The sequence below is a fragment of the Muntiacus reevesi genome, chromosome 9 (assembly GCF_963930625.1).
Source record: "Muntiacus reevesi chromosome 9, mMunRee1.1, whole genome shotgun sequence".
NCBI lineage: Eukaryota > Metazoa > Chordata > Mammalia > Artiodactyla > Cervidae > Muntiacus > Muntiacus reevesi.
Window position 1 is genome coordinate 60410279 of NC_089257.1, and position 15501 is coordinate 60425779.

Here is a 15501-nt window from a genome sequence, read left to right on the forward strand (position 1 = left end):
GAGCCAGGATTTGAATCCAGGTCCTGTGTCTCCGAAGCCAGGGCTCTTGTCGGCGCATGTGAGCACAGCCAGAGTCGGGCCCACAGCCCTGTGAGCGGCCCCGCCTGGCCTGGGTGTCGGGTGCTCATGAGCCAGGTACCCAGGACCGCCCATCTGCCCGTCTGTGGTCAGTGTGCACACAAACGGAAGGGCTGAAACCCTCAGAGGGACCCTGGCAATGTGGGACTAGGACCTTTAATGTCACTAGGCCAGATGCCAAATGTGGACTGGTTTGGGTTGGAGCGGAGGCAGCAGGTTTTGCCTCCTCTTAGCTCAGTTGGTGAAGAATTCGCCTGCAGTGCAGGAGACCCCGTTTCGATCCCTGGATTGGGAAGATCCCCTGGAGAAGGGATAGATTACCCACTCTAGCATTCTTGGGCTTCCCTTGTGGCTAAGCTGGTAGAGAATCTGCCTGCAAATTCGGGAGATCTGAGCTTGATCCCTGGGTTGGGAAGATCCCCTGGAGAAGGGAATGGCAACCCATTCCAGTATTCTTGCCTGGGAAATCCCAAGGACACAGGAGCCTGATGGGCTACAGTCCATGGGGTTGCAAAGAGTCAGACATGACTGAGTGACTTTCACGTCACTTCACTTCACTTCCTGATATGGTGCTATGAGCCTCTGAAGCATGTCAGCACCTCTTTACAACACTGGAGTGATGAGTGCAAGACCCACGGACAAGACGGGGGTACAGGGCTGCACTCCTCCCAGGAGGGGTGAGCCTGGTCCCACCCACGACCCTATGCCTGAGGACTCGCCACTGCCCCTTAAGCAACTGGGGGTGAGGACCCCCTTCCTCCAGATGTTTCGTCGCAGCAAATCCTTCCTGTGGCAGCTTCCCTCTTTCAGGTCTAAAACACCCTGCTAGAATGCACTTGGTAACCCTGAGAAACTTCTAGCTCAAGTTCTCATGCCTCCGTCTCTTAGCTGGTTCCCTGATCACAGCTCCCTGAGCTTTGAAGAGGTCTGACCTTTGGGAAGTTATGTGAGCATCACATGAACAGCCTCGCGGGGCTTCGGGAGGCTTAAATCTAACCCGGCTAGGACAGATCTAGAAAGCCATGCAAGCCCACTTTCAGAGTACGTGCCTTGTAATAAATGAAAGTGAGCAGGCATCCCTGACAGGCCCCACAGAGCAGGGACATTGGACCTGGTGGAGAACAGCCAGGGGAATCTCTGCCTCCATCACACACACACACACACAGGGGAATGAAGTGTAGGGAGGAAAAACGCAGGTGAAGGCACAAGGAAGCCTCTCTGGATGAGCTGCACTGGGGGCAGTGGTCCTGGGCTTCAGTCTATCTGAGAGCTGAAGGAAGAGATCAGCTAAAGCCCTTCCAATGTAAGATTCTTGGATCCTAAATTCAGGGGGTCTTAGCAACAGTATCATCAGGGGTCTGGCCACAGACATCACTAATGACAGTCTGGGCCCTCCACACACTGCCTCCCTGCTGACTTCTCCCCCAAAGTGTCCCTTGTAAGCACTTTTCAGCACTTGTACGGTCTAGTCTTGAGCTGGGCCTGGAGAAGGCTGGAGTCCAGCACGGGTTGCATCTGGGGGGAGGGGCTGGCTCACAGAGGGGGTGCAGGAGGCAGCAAAGGGGCACCAGGGAGGGGCCTGGCGGGCACTTACTGCGGGCCCCGTGAAGGGCACGTGGTCACAGTTCTCCTGCCAGGACTGGTTGAGGCTCTGCGCAAACTCTTGGAAGAAAGCGTGGGACTGGTTGAAGATGGAAAAGCCCAGAATGTTGACACGATCGTCCACAAGGCTGTCCATCCTCTGGAGCGAGAACTCCTGAAAGACGCAGCAGGCAGAGCAGAGCGGGGTTAGGAAGGGCAGGGTGGGGTGGGCTCTGCGGGGGGCACAGCTGGGGAGTGCAGTCCAGCCAAATGGACACCATAGCCAAGTGCTCTGCTGGGTGTCAGGGTCCAGGGATGAGAGAGTTCTTCCTCAAACTCACAGTGTAGGGGTGCAGGGAGGGAGAAAAGAGAAATAAGCAGAATGATCTCTAAGAAAGGCAGGTGTACATTGCTCTGGCTGGAGAAAGAAAGAAAAACACGAATGAGCTGGTGGAGGCAGGATGGTGTGTGCATAAGGTGTGACCCATGAGCTGTCTTGAAGGATGCTTAGGCATTTTCTGGGTGGAAAATGTGAGTGGACCAAGGTTATTTCAGACAGAAGTCGCCATGGATACAAAGGCCTGGAGGTGAGACTGTGTGGGAGCCTGCGGTATACTTTCACAGAAGCATCGCTCTTCAAAGTGTGTCCACAGAACACCTGCCATCAGACTCACCTGGGTATCTTTTTTTAAAAAAGTGATGATGCCTGCAATCCACCTAATACCAACTGAATCCATATCTCAAAAGCTGAGGCCCAGGACCTGGTATTTTTAGCAGGGTCCAAGGTCATATGCACATCAAAGTTTGAAAGTCACTGGGTCAGAACCAGGATATGTGAGGGTGGGGTGACCATGAGAGATGGAACGGGAGAGGTCAGCAGGGGCCAGAGCACAGGGCTTGGTTCCTGGGTCGGGGACCTTGCACTTTATCCTAATAGTGATGGGCCCTGAAGGCTCAGTCAGCCGAGGAGTGAGATCAAGTTGTATTTCTAAGAATCTCCACCTGAACATCTGCAGGTAGGGCTGTGCCTTCATTTTATTATTTTTTATTCATTTCACAAATATTGAACTGCTAATTACATGCCAGACACGGGCACAGAGGATGTTCTAGACACGGAATATATATGAACAAGAAACACATTTCTTGATGTCCCGGAAATTGCAGGTTAGGGGACGAGACAGACTGTAAGCAAACAAATAAACACACACACTGGTAGATAGGGCTTCCCCGGTGGCTCAGCAGTAAAGAATCTGCCTGCAGTCAGGAGACATAGGGAGACGCAGTTTCAATCCCTGGGTCAGAAAGATCCCCTGGAGAAGGGTATGGCAACATGCTTCAGTATTCTCGCCTGGAGAATTCCAAGAACAGAGGAGCCTGGCGGGCTACAGTCCATGAGGTCACAGAGTCGGACACAACTGAAGCGATTTAGCACACAGGCACTGTCAGATATCTATGGAGGGTTAGGGTGGGGGTTGCTCCCCGAGATGAGGCAGTTAGGGAAACCCCATGTGGGGCAGTGGCATTTAGACACTCAAGGGAATTCTCCCAGGATGTGTGGTCCTCACCCGATCACCTGGCTGGAGCCATGGTTTAAGTCAGCTAAAAGCTGCAGGCATGAGTCTCATGGAGGCCAGTTAGTGACACAGGGAGAAGCACCCCTATCTCAGGCAGGGCTGTCAGAGCCCGGGACCCCCAAAGTCCCCCTGGTCCTCTACAGGGAAACCAGGCAAGACAGTGTGGGCTATTCAGCTCGCCAATCCCTGCTCCTGAAATAACGCCTTCACAAGCAGGTCAGGTCATCCTTGTGCATTGAATTCACATTCATCACACATTTATTCCACATGCCTCGCACACAGCTCTGCACCCTCTGGGCCCATGGTCGTCAGACCCCAGGACTAACCCATCAGCCACTCTGTCTGACATGACAGATGGCAGGTGCCGTGGGCTTGTTTGTAGCCGAGCAGAAACACGGCTCTTCTTCAGGCGGCCTCCTTGTTTTAAGACTTAGTTCCTCCAGGCCCCTGTCACATCCCCGGCAAACTCACTCACTCACGTCCACGGCCACGGTCAAGCCCTCGGGCCATGGGCCTGCGCTCTACCCGGAGTCCAGCCTCATTAGCTGCAGCTTGCAGACTAAAGTTACAAAGAAGCCTTTGGAGTCACCAAAGGCTAACAGCATGGAGTGGGATGAGGATTAAGTGTCTTTTGGATCCTGCCACATCCCTGTCAGGGGAGCCCGGGCGTGTCAGAGAATGTATTGATTCATAAACTGGTATGTCTTCCCGTCTCTAACAGGGCAGCTGCCCATGCGCTGTGGGCTATCAGCAGACACGAGGGGGCAGATGGCTAACAAGGAAAGAGCATCTGGCAAGGGGGGGTGGCAGGGTGCAGAGCCAAGCTGCTGTCAGGCAACCGAGGGGCCTCCCCGGCTGTGGTTGGTGTGGGGGGAGCTGAAGATGTCCCCTCTCCCTTGGCTTCTGTGTCAATGTGGGCAGCTCATCATCACCACCACCCCCTGCCCCATCCTCACAAGCATAGCAGGGTGGAAGAAGGCCCATTTCAAGGAATCCCTGATAGCTCAGTTGGTAAAGAATCCACCTGCAATGCCGGAGACCCCAGTTTGATTCCTGGGTCAGGAAGATCCCCTGGATAAGGGATAGGCTATCCATTCCAGTATTCTTGGACTTCCCTTGTGACTCAGCTGGTAAAGAATCCACCTGCAATGCGGGAGACCTGGCTTTGATCCCTGGGTTGGGAAGATCCTCTGGAGAAGGGAAAGGTTACCCACTCCAGTATTCTAGCCTGGAGAATTCCATGGACTGTATAGCCCATGGGGTCACAAAGAGTTGGACATGACTTAGCAACTTTCACTTTCACTTTGACACCTTGATGTCTAAACTCACAGTGGCAGTAGGGGGGACACACGGTAAGCGCTTGGGGTTCAAATCCAGATGCTGCACTATACTGCCATGTATGATCTGGGCTTCAGATCCTCATTTAAAGTGGCAACAACAATGACAGCAATCTCAGAAATTGTTCAAGGAACAAGTAATAGGCAAGCACCAGGCGCATCATCTCTGGCACATAAGACATGTTCAACATGTGACAGCTACGAACATGCTACCACCAGACTGTGGGCAGCTTCTCGCTTCCTACTTCTTTAGTTCCACTTGTCTTGGAAACCTGAGTTCAGAAGGTGTTTCCTTGAAATACATGACCCAAGCTGAGTAAGAATGAATGAATTAATTATAGACACTTAGAGACAGCCCATCCCAAAGCCAGACAAACTGTCTTCCTGCCTTTTAATAACTACCTTCTCATCCTCCAATTATATCCTATTTTCAAAGGCCCCCTAAGATAAAAAGATCCAGGAGCTTCCTTGATAATCCATCCTATTTATAACGACTCATGGGAGAGCTTGTGAAAGGACAAGAAAGGGGTGGAGTGTTCTTTTATTGTAATTTCCCAGGACACTTCAGGCTTCTATTCTCTAAGTATCTTCACTGTTAGGAAATGCTTCTTTCTGTCTAAACTTACACTCTTCTGCTGCTGCTGAAGCTTGGTATCTAAGTGAAAATGGGAAACAGCTGCCCACTGTCAGTTTGTACACACAAAAAAATCTTTTAAGTTCTAGTATTTACAAAAGTGTATTTCTCAGGACACTAGCTTTTCTGGGAAGTGTTTCAAGAAGAAGTTTCAAGAAAACAAGGTTCCATGTTCAAATAAGTGGAGCAAACACGGTGTATTCTAACCACATTTTCAAGATTTACAATGCACACTAGCACATTAAAGGGTTAAAGAAGTCCTACCTTAAAGCAGCTTAATTTTGTTTAACCTGGGACTTTCTAAACTCTAACCATGGAACACTTTCCCCACCAAACCTATGAATGTCCTGCAGGAGTGTTCTATAGACTGTGCAGTGGGAAATGCTGTTTTAAACATGCTACATAGTCATGTACAGGTGTGAGAGTTGAACCATCAAGAAGGCTGAGTGCTGAAGAATTGATGCTTTCGAACTGTGGTGCTGGAGAAGACTCAAGAGTCCCTTGGATAGCAAGGATATCAAACCAGTCAATCCTAAAGGGAATTAACTCTGACTATTCACTGGAAGGACTGATGTTGAAGCTCCAATACGTTGGCCACCTGATACAAAGAGCTGACATGCTGGAAAAGATCCTGATGCTGGGAAAGATTAAGGGCAGGAGGAGAAAGGGGTGACAGAGGATGAGATGGTTGGATGGCATCACTGACTCAATGGACATAGGTTTGAGCATTTGATGGTGAAGGACAGGGAAGCCTGGCATGCTACAGTCCATGGGGTCGCAAAGAGTTGGACATGACTGAGCAACAACTGAACAACAACAATTCTAAACATATTTAGGGAATCATGTATCATAACTCCCAAATCAAGTGATAGGGACATTTGGCTGACAGGGTGTTATATAAAATCAACCAGTTTCAGGACGAGAGGGGAGCACAGGCCCTCTGGCTCCAGCTTTCCACCAGGAGCTCTAACCAGGAATGCACCCTGGCCTCACCCAGGCGTTCTGTGCTCCCTAGGTGTGTTCCCTGGCTGACTGTGACCTTAACTGAAATGATAAAGTGTTAGGAGCCCTGGGGTAGATTAGGTTCTCATGGGGACCTTGATTCCCTTCTTATAAATGTCCTGGGGAGGGAAATCCTAAGTTCTCCGCTCCCAATGTGAGTGGATTCCACCACCGTCACAAGCCCAGGGAAACCAGGGTGAAGAACAGAGCCTATGGCCACCTGGTAAGGCTGAGTGGTGGCACAGAAGCCAGGACCAAGTCTTCAATTACACCAAGAGCACGTGGCTTTGTGACAGCACTTGCAGTGACAATATATTTTCATGTCCGTGGCCTCTTCCTCCCAAGGCCTGTGTGTTCCTAACAGCAGGGATGTAACTGACCCATTTATTATTTATTTATTTTTGGCTGCACTGACTCTTCACTGCTATTGGGCTTTTCTCTAGTTGTGGCGAGTGGGGGCTACTCTCTAATTGCAATTGCAGGCAATTGCATTGCAATTGCAATGGCTTCTCTTGTTGCGGGGCATAGGCTCTGGGTCCATGGGCTTCAGTAGTTGTGGCACTTGGGCTTAGTAGTTACTGCTTGCAGGCTGGGGCTCAAGAATTTGAGCTCAATAGTCATGGCACACAGGCTTAGTTGCTCTGCAGCATGTGGGATCTTCCCTGACCAGGGATTGAACCCATGCCTCCTGCATTGGCAGGCAGATTCTTATCCACTGAACCACCAGGGAAGTCCCCCATTAAAAAAAAAAATTGGCTTCACCCAAGGATTGCAGGATCTTAGTTCCCTGACCAAGGATCAAACCTGTGCCCCCTTCATTGGGAGTGCAGGATCTTAACCGCTGGACTGCCAGGGAAGTTTCCTGCCTCATTTCTGAAACCGTCACTGCACCTAGAATAGAGCTTAATACCTAGAAGCTGTTTGGTGATTGTTGCTTGAGGTTGTGGATGGAAGATGCTTCAATGCCCTGGGGTCCTCACGATGCCTGCCTCTTCTCAGTCTTATTCCTACAGAAAGTGTAAGGACACGAGCAGGATGGGGACCATAGCTCAATTGTCCTCTGCAAGTTACATTATTATATTTTGAAAAGCAAATTTCTGACAGCTTGTTTTCTTATCACTGGGCTTTCTCATTTAAAAAGTTATAGATGTGCACACATTTGTGTATATGTGAGCATATGGGATTGTGTGTGCATGTGTATCCTTCTGTATACAGTGATTTTCAGGGGACTGAATAGCTACAATTGAAGGTCAGGTCATGAACTCAAGTGAATACTGGAGAGTGTTACCTGAAATTGAAGGGTGTTTAGAACAGGCCTGGAAGGAAGGCCTCACACATAAAGGATGGAGAGCCACATGGGTGCTGTGGATTAGCTGAATGGCTGCCTTTGTCCAGCAGCTGTGACACTTCCAGTGTCCTGGTTTGCCCACGGCCTTCCACTCCAGTCAGTTGCAAGGACCACTCCACAGCCCTACAGCCTGCTCATCCAACAGGCCAGGAGCTAAGGCCAGCTGAGTGTGGGCAGCGGAGTGGAGGGGTGAGGGACAAGGTCAGCCGACTAGAGGTTAAAAGCACAGGGTTTTTCATGATCTGGACTCAGCCTCTGTACTTGACTTTAAGGAGAAAAACAGGAAATCAAAACACAGGTGCAGACCGTGTCCTGGGGTCAAGTCCATCTCTTAACCCTTCACAGCCTGGGCCTGGATGCAGGTGAAATGGGGAAGTGGGGGAAGAGTATTTCATACTCTCTGCCCAGCAGCCCCTTCTCCTTGGTTTCTTCTCCCAGTTGCTGAGCCCCCAAGGGCCTGACCATTGCCAGGGCCACCTAAGCTAGACACTTCAAAGGCAGCCTCCACCCCCTCTTCTTTCAATTCTATATCTAGTTAATCCTTTCACATCTGTCTCCTAAATGTGTCCTGTATCTCTATCCCTTCGTTTCCAATCCCGCTAGGTCAGGCCTGCCTCATTTCTTCTTTGTCTATTAAGTAAACCACCCCCTGGATCTCGGGAGACTCAGCCACGACACAGCAGAAGTCCCAGCTGCCATTCATGTGATGGCAACATGAATGGCACCCCCTGGAGTCATGCCATGTGGTGATCCTATCAGGGGACAGCAGGATATAATAAAAAGAGCTTACGAAATAAGATAGTCTGTGTTCAAATCCTGTTTTGCCACATACTGGTTGGGTGATTCTGGGTAGGTGAGTAGCCTCGCTGAATTTTGTTCTGTTCACCCATAAAATGCAGACCAGAGCATCCACCTTGCAGGGATAATCCATAGCTATGCAGTCCATCCTCCATGCTGTCCCTTCTCCTTCCTTCTTCTGACCCCCACACTCCAGTTAGATCCGGACAAAGTGAACTATCTGGCCTGGGGGCTTCTCCTCTCTTCTTCCCTCTCCTCCTTACCCTGCAAGAAGCTATCCTTAGCTACTTGTCAAATAAGAAAAGTTCTGCCAAGTCAGTCACCATAAGGTGTTAATTGCTTGGTGTGGATATTTGTATGGAGACAGAAGACTTGAGTTGCAGTTCCAGACCTTCCAACCATAAATAATCCTAACAAAGCAATAATTATAATAATAATAACTGTGACAATTTATTGACCACCAACTGTGTGCCTGGCAGAACTAAGCAGTGTATGTGCAGGATCTCAATCCGTTCTTATAGCAGCCCTACCACAGGGGAGTTATCAGTGTCAATTTATAGCTGAAGGAGCAGAGACCCAGAGCAATGAGTGGTTTCCCAAGGTCACACAGCTGTAAACAGACCCAGACCCAGTGGTTTAGATGTTTGTACCCCTCATTCATCCCTGTGAGCGGGGCATCGAGGGTCAAGGGTACTATGAGTTCATGCTGACTGTGCTGTAAAAGAGCTGGCAAAATTGAATTAAAATTCATTTCAGAATATAACACTCAGCTTTAAGAGCAGTGACTTCTGGTCTAAGATTTGCAGCTACAAAATGAACACTGGTCGTCCAAGAGAGTAAAGAGATTATCCAACATCGACTAAATATCTGCCTGAGAAGCATTTTAATTACAAAAGGTCCTGGGGATTGGTGTGGGCTCCAGACTGAGCAACTAAAACTCATCTTGAGAACACAGGAGAACTGAGGTTTGCCCCACGCCGTGTCTGCTCAGCACAAAGAATCCCAGGAAGGAACACGAGACAACACCAGGTTTTAGGTGGGGAGGAATTAGAAATAAACACAGTGTAATCGGATAACCAACAAGGACCTACTGTCTAGCACAGGGAACTCTGCTCAATGTTATGTGGCAGTCTGGATGGGAGGGGAGTGTGGGGGAGAATGGATACAGGTATGTGTATGGCTGAGTCCCATCACTGTTCACCAGAAAATATCACAACATTGTTAATCGGCTATACCCCATTACAAAATAAAAAGTTTTTTATAAAAGAAAGAAAAGCATTGTGACTGAAGACATGAATGGCTAACATGCATAGAGAAGTAGGCAGTTAAAATCAGCTTCATGAACTTGGCTGACTTCAGCCAGGACTGGTTTAGGAGCCTTGGTCATCCCTGATCACCATCATCTGAGCCACAAAAGCTTTCCTGCTGGCCTGTGGGTGGTCTCACTCATTGCTATATCTCTAGCCCAATGAAACTTAGTGAAACCAGAAGCTGGTTCTTTGGTTTCATTAAATGATGAGGACAATAACTGTGCTAGAGGGAGTGGGTATGGATGTGGTGTCACAACATGTTAAATCATACACTGTCTGCTGGTATTTTGCCCTAGATTTTCTTCACTGGAGCTTCACTGGAGCCCTAAATTCCAAAAATCAATCTCTGCTTTTTAAATTTTTCAATCTCTTTATTTTAGTCTCTTTTCATTAGACAGGATTCTGTTACAAAATAGGGAAAATCACACTTCACAGTGTTGGCTGTGAGACTTAAAAGAGATAACAGTGATATATAGGAAAGTGCTATATAGATAGGAAATATGACAAGAGCTCCTTGAAATTATTAGTATTGTTAGTTAACAATACACTATCTCAAGGAAGGCATTCTGCAGGCACTTTCAGGCATCATTAACAGGCAATGAGGAAGACAGGGTGGGGAGGGAGGCTTCTGTCTTCCTTACAGATTTGTCATGGAGGAAGATCTCTCTGATCTTGCATAGAGGCCTGAGAATTCAACATCTCCCTTCCTGCCAGGGCCACAAGCAACTTTTAAAAGTGCCACCCTGATGACGCCTCTACAGCCTCTGCAGTCTCTTTGGATTCCACTACCCAGACCCAGTTGGGCTTTGACTGCCCTTCTCTGCAGACCCTCTGCTCCAGAACGGGTTCATATTCACACAGTGGTGTTTCAAGCAGTCCCTTGCTCCTCTGTCGCTTTCACCCAAGACTCAACTTTTGATCTCTGCTTCATGCTCAGGCCCGGCCCCTAACTTCCTGGGAGAGGAGACCAGCAACCTCCTATCACCCAAATCAGAAGTCATTTATTAAATGTTACTTTATCATTGAGGATCATAACATTAACTGCTCCCATTGGCACAGCTCTAGAAAACTTGTAAGGCACTTTCCTGCATCTCTTCTGGTCCTCACCAGCACACTTGGTGTGGAAAGAGTGGGTTTTAGTCACATACCCATGGAGAAACTTAAGTGTCTAGGAGTTAAGTGTCTTGCTCAAAAGACAGACTGGGATTAAGGTCCAGGTACTTGGCATTCAAGATCAGCACTTACAATTCTATTCCTCACTACTGGGGCTCAGCAGTAGGCTAAGTCAATAGTAGTAGTAGGGTTAGTTCCTCAGTGGTGTCTGACTCTTTGTGACCCCATGGACTGTAGCTCACCAGGCTCCTCTGTTCATGGGATTCTCCAGGCAAGAACACTGGAGTGGATTGCCATGCCCTCCTCCAGGGGATCTTCCTGACCCAGGGATCAAATCCTCGTCTCGTGCATCTCCTGCATTGCAGACAAATTCTTTACCTCTAGTGCCATCTCGGAAGCCATCATGAATTTGTTCAAAGCAGCTTCCCAAGGACTGGGTGCTATTGGAGGCAATGTATTTACAGTAGCAGCATTCACCCGGGTGCAGAGCATATAGAAAGAAGTCAAGGTTGTTGACTGAATGAATTTAGGAAGGGAGCACCTGTCAGGCTGTTTCTTATTTTACTGGATGGGCAGCTTGGTCCTTTAACTTTCAAGGCTCTTTCCTTGTGACTATAGCCATTCATTTTCCCTTGGGACCCAAAGCATGGGGGTGGCCAGGACCCAAGGCTTTGTCTTTTAAGTGGCCTCTTTGGGACTTCCCCTCGTTGTCCAGTGACTAACACTCTGCTCCCACTGTAGGGAACCCAGGTTCGAACCCTGGCCAGGGAACTAGATCCCATATGCCACAACTAAGGGTTTGCATGCTGCAACGAAGATCGAAGATCCCACGTGCCTCAACTAAAACCTGGTTCAGCCAAATAAATAAATAAAAATTGAAAAGAAAAAAACAGTGGCCTCTTAGCCTTTCTCGAGAAAGCACTGAAGCCACCAGGAGTCCAGAATCTCCTGGGTACTCTCACATCCTCTCCCTCCCTCCAGGTGCCCGTCTATTTATCTGCATCACAGCCTGTGCTCTCTGCATTCTAGGTGATTGCTTTTTGTGTAATAGGTCTTTGAAGAAAGTAGCAGCTGGGAGGCTAATTCACACCTGTCAGTGAATTCCATTTAATGGGAAATTTGGTTCTAAACCTTCCTGCTCCCACCTTTCCTGGATCCTTCTCCCCGTGTGTCTCCTCTTCATGTATCCCCATGACCTGAGCTTGCATAGCCCTTCCTCCCAGGAACCTTGTCCCTTCTCTGCTTTTCTTTCCCAGCATGAGTCTACAAACAGGACTTAAAACGCAGACTGTATTCTGTCTTATTCAGTGCTCTGGTCCCTGCACCTTACTCTGCGCCTGTGCTTAGCAAGTGCTCAAACATTCATTATATGAATTCATGATCACCTGTAAACATGCATCAGGGTGGAAACACCTTTACAAAGACTTCAGTCATTTACTCCCAGGAAGAAGGAAGGCAGAGGCCAGGGAGGGGAAAACCCTCCCACCTCCACCCCAGCAGCTCTGTCTTCATCTTAGCTTTAGAAAGGTTCTGTGCCTCTGGGAACTAAGTAAGTGGTTACTAACTGTGATGTCGAGACCTTAATGGATCAAACTGACAAAATAGTGGAGGCTTTGTGTTCTCCCTTTGGGCTGGGGGGCGCCATTGCTTTCCTGCAGGCCTGCTTCCTCTATCACGCACTGATGCCTCACCTCTGAAGTCCCCTGCCCTCAGGGTCCACTGATCGTCTGATCTGATGGTCCACTGATCTGTCTGCACCGTGCTCCCCCTCCCCCCCAACTCATTAGCCTCAGGCTTGTAGAGACACAAAGCCCTCCCTCCCCTATCTTAGCAGGCATACTGGGAGTCGCTGGAGAAGATGAGTGACTCTGTCAATCCACAGCCTCAGCCTCCTCCCTCCCCTCTGCAGCAGGACCAATGAGAGGCTCCCACAGGGGCGGGGCACCTTGCTGTCTATGACACACACACTTGAGATCACTCAGCAAGTACATGACTAAGGCTAGACCAGGGTTCAAGCCACTGGACACTCAGGAGGGAAATGGACATAACAGGTGATTTTTCAGATCTTGACCATTTTGACTCATTCTAAACAAAACAACCCAGGAGCCTCTTCTCTAGGACACACATCATTTTGGGCACCAGGAACATACCAGTGAGCAAACCCATCTCTGTCAAGGTGCTTTTCCTTACTGGCAAGTGGAGGCAAGTCCCAAACAGTGCTGAGCTCAAGTGCCAGGGGCACAGAGAGGCGGCGTGGCCGTAAAAATGACTGTTGATCTTCCCAAGCTGAGAGCTGATTGCAAGCTGAGGCCTGAAAGGCGAGCAGGAGTCAGTAGGCAAGGAGGTGCAGAAGTAGCTTCTAAGACAGAGACGTGGTGGGATGCACAGGGCTGTGGAGGAGCAAGGCACTGGCTCAGTGCAGGGCACTGCAAGCCACCCCGTGTGGCTGGGGTGCTGGGCAGTGGGGAAAGGCATAGCCAGAGCCAGAAGGCCGTCCAAAAAAGACTGCTCTGGGGACTTCCCTGGTGGTGCAGCAGTTGAGAATCCGCCTTCCAATGTAGAGGACGAGGATCCAATCCCTGGTTGGGGAACTAGGATCCCAAATGCCATGGGGCAACTAAGCCCTCATGACACAACTACAGAAAGTCCATTCGCTGCAGTAAAGACCTCGGGCAGCCAAGATTTTAAAAACAAAAATAAAAAAAAAGAAGATGTTTTGGACTTTATCTTGGGGTGACAGATAGGGAGCTCTTGCAGGGTTTTAAGTAAAAGAGAGATATCATCAAGGATGGTTTTAGGAAGATCTTAACACTTGGCCAGGATAAAAATCCAGCTTTGAAATTCACAGGAGAGGCGTCCACCATACAGGTGATGGCTGGAGGCTTCAGCTGGACGGGCAGGTGTCACACTTACTCCTGGGCTGTGAATGGGAGCTGTCAGTGCCACAAGCACAGGGCCGGGGGTGGGGAAAGCCTCAGATGGTGATTAATTGAGTGGTTGATGCCTTTGATGTTGAGGGAAGCCTGATGCTGGGGAGAGAGGAGCTGGACTGCTTAATAATAATAGCACTTGCTCCTCCTAATGGTGCTTGTAATACAATTGCACTTATAATGTAATAATAATAATAATATGATTTGCTGTAATGTATTTTCTTCTCAGTCTCTTTATGCTTTGCAAACATTCATTACATCACAAGCACTCTTCTCAGCGGGGCCCAGATTCCCCAGGGCCAGGAGCCTATGAGGCAACTTCAGCTGTCTCAGGGGCCTCAGTTTCCCCTTTGCTCTGGTTGTATCTTCTCTCAGGGGCCTGCTTACAGAGCATCATCGGGAGTCAATGTGTATGCCCTGCGGAGAGCCCCCCAGTGGGTCAGCGGAGGGAACCTGGGTCCACCATCTATCAGGGGATGTACCACTTGCTGTCCCGAGGTCTCCAGCGCCTAGCTCCTGGTTTCCTGGCAACATCTCTCCTTGTCTATCCTTTCACCAAGCAATGGGGGGAGGAGAGGGAGCAAATGAAAGAAACTAATTTGCACATTTAGTGCATGGGGTAGGGAGGATTCTAAAGATACCACACCCCACATATATACAGTCCCTAGGAATGTGAGTGACTGTGATGAATTTTACTTCCATGATTAGGCTATACGATATGGCAAGTGCATGCTCAGTCGCCTCTGACTCTGAGACCGCATGGACTGTAGCCCGCCAGGCTCCTCTGTCCGTGGGATTTCCCAGACAAGAATACTGGGGTGGATTGCCATTTCCTGCTCCAGGGGATCTTTCTGATCCAGCTTCTCCTGCAGCTCCTGCACTGGCAGGCGGATTCTTTACCACTGAGCCGCCTGGGAGACCCTGCTATATGGCACAGTTGACTTTAAAAGAGGGCGATTATCCAGGCACGCTAACTTTTTAAAAATAGTTTTCTCTGGCTCATTGCAGAAGAGGAAGTCAAAGAGATTCAAAGTTATGAGAAGGCCTGGGCTAGAGGCAGACTGTCCATGGATGAGATGGAGACATCACAGAGCGGGTCATGGACAAGAAGAGGATGAGATGGAGGGGAAGGAGGGGTCATGGGCACGGACTAGAGTTTCATTTGCTCCCTTCCGCCTCCCCCATTACCTGATAAAAGGATAGAAAACGAGAGGCATTGCCAGAGAGCCAGGAGCAAGGCACTGGACAGTGACCTTCGGATGCTGAGAGCAGTCCCTAGCCAAGAGCTCGGAAGGAAACAGAGATTCCAGTCCTGTAATCAACCACAAGGATGTAAATTCTGCCGACAACAGGATGAGCCTGGAAGAGGTCCCTGAGTTCTGGATGAGAACATGTCCAGCCAACACCTAAATTTCAACCTGAGTGGAGAGCCCAGCCATGCGGTGTGGACCTACAGAGCTGTGAGTCAGTCGCTGTGAGGTTTAAGCTGCTGGCTTTGTAGTAATAGGTTTCACAGCAACAGAAAACTCATACAGCACGGAAAAGCAATAAAGAGCAGTTTGTTAAAGACATGAGGTAGGAATGGAGGTCAAGGGCAAATTCTCAGTTGGACCACTTGTGGAGTGAATGACCTCAGTTAGAGCTTACAAACATCTCTGAGCCTCGCTTCCCTGCTTGGTAGAACCAGAGTCCCTACATCGTAGTGGCATTTTGAGGATTTAAGATCATGAGCATAAAGTACTTAGGATGGTGTCTGGTACTTTGCTGGTACCATGGGAGCAATGATTGTTACAATA

General features: G+C 49.1%; 1 protein-coding gene across 1 annotated transcript in view; it reads right to left on the reverse strand.

Annotated features, from left to right (window-relative positions):
- The window catches only part of GRIK4 (glutamate ionotropic receptor kainate type subunit 4), a 332664-nt gene that overhangs the window by 118960 nt on the left and 198203 nt on the right, over positions 1–15501 (reverse strand). Inside the window, exon 7 of the mRNA XM_065944185.1 lies at positions 1673–1834. Within this exon, the coding sequence (XP_065800257.1) occupies positions 1673–1834 (162 nt within the window). The remainder of the gene's footprint in view (positions 1–1672; positions 1835–15501) is intronic.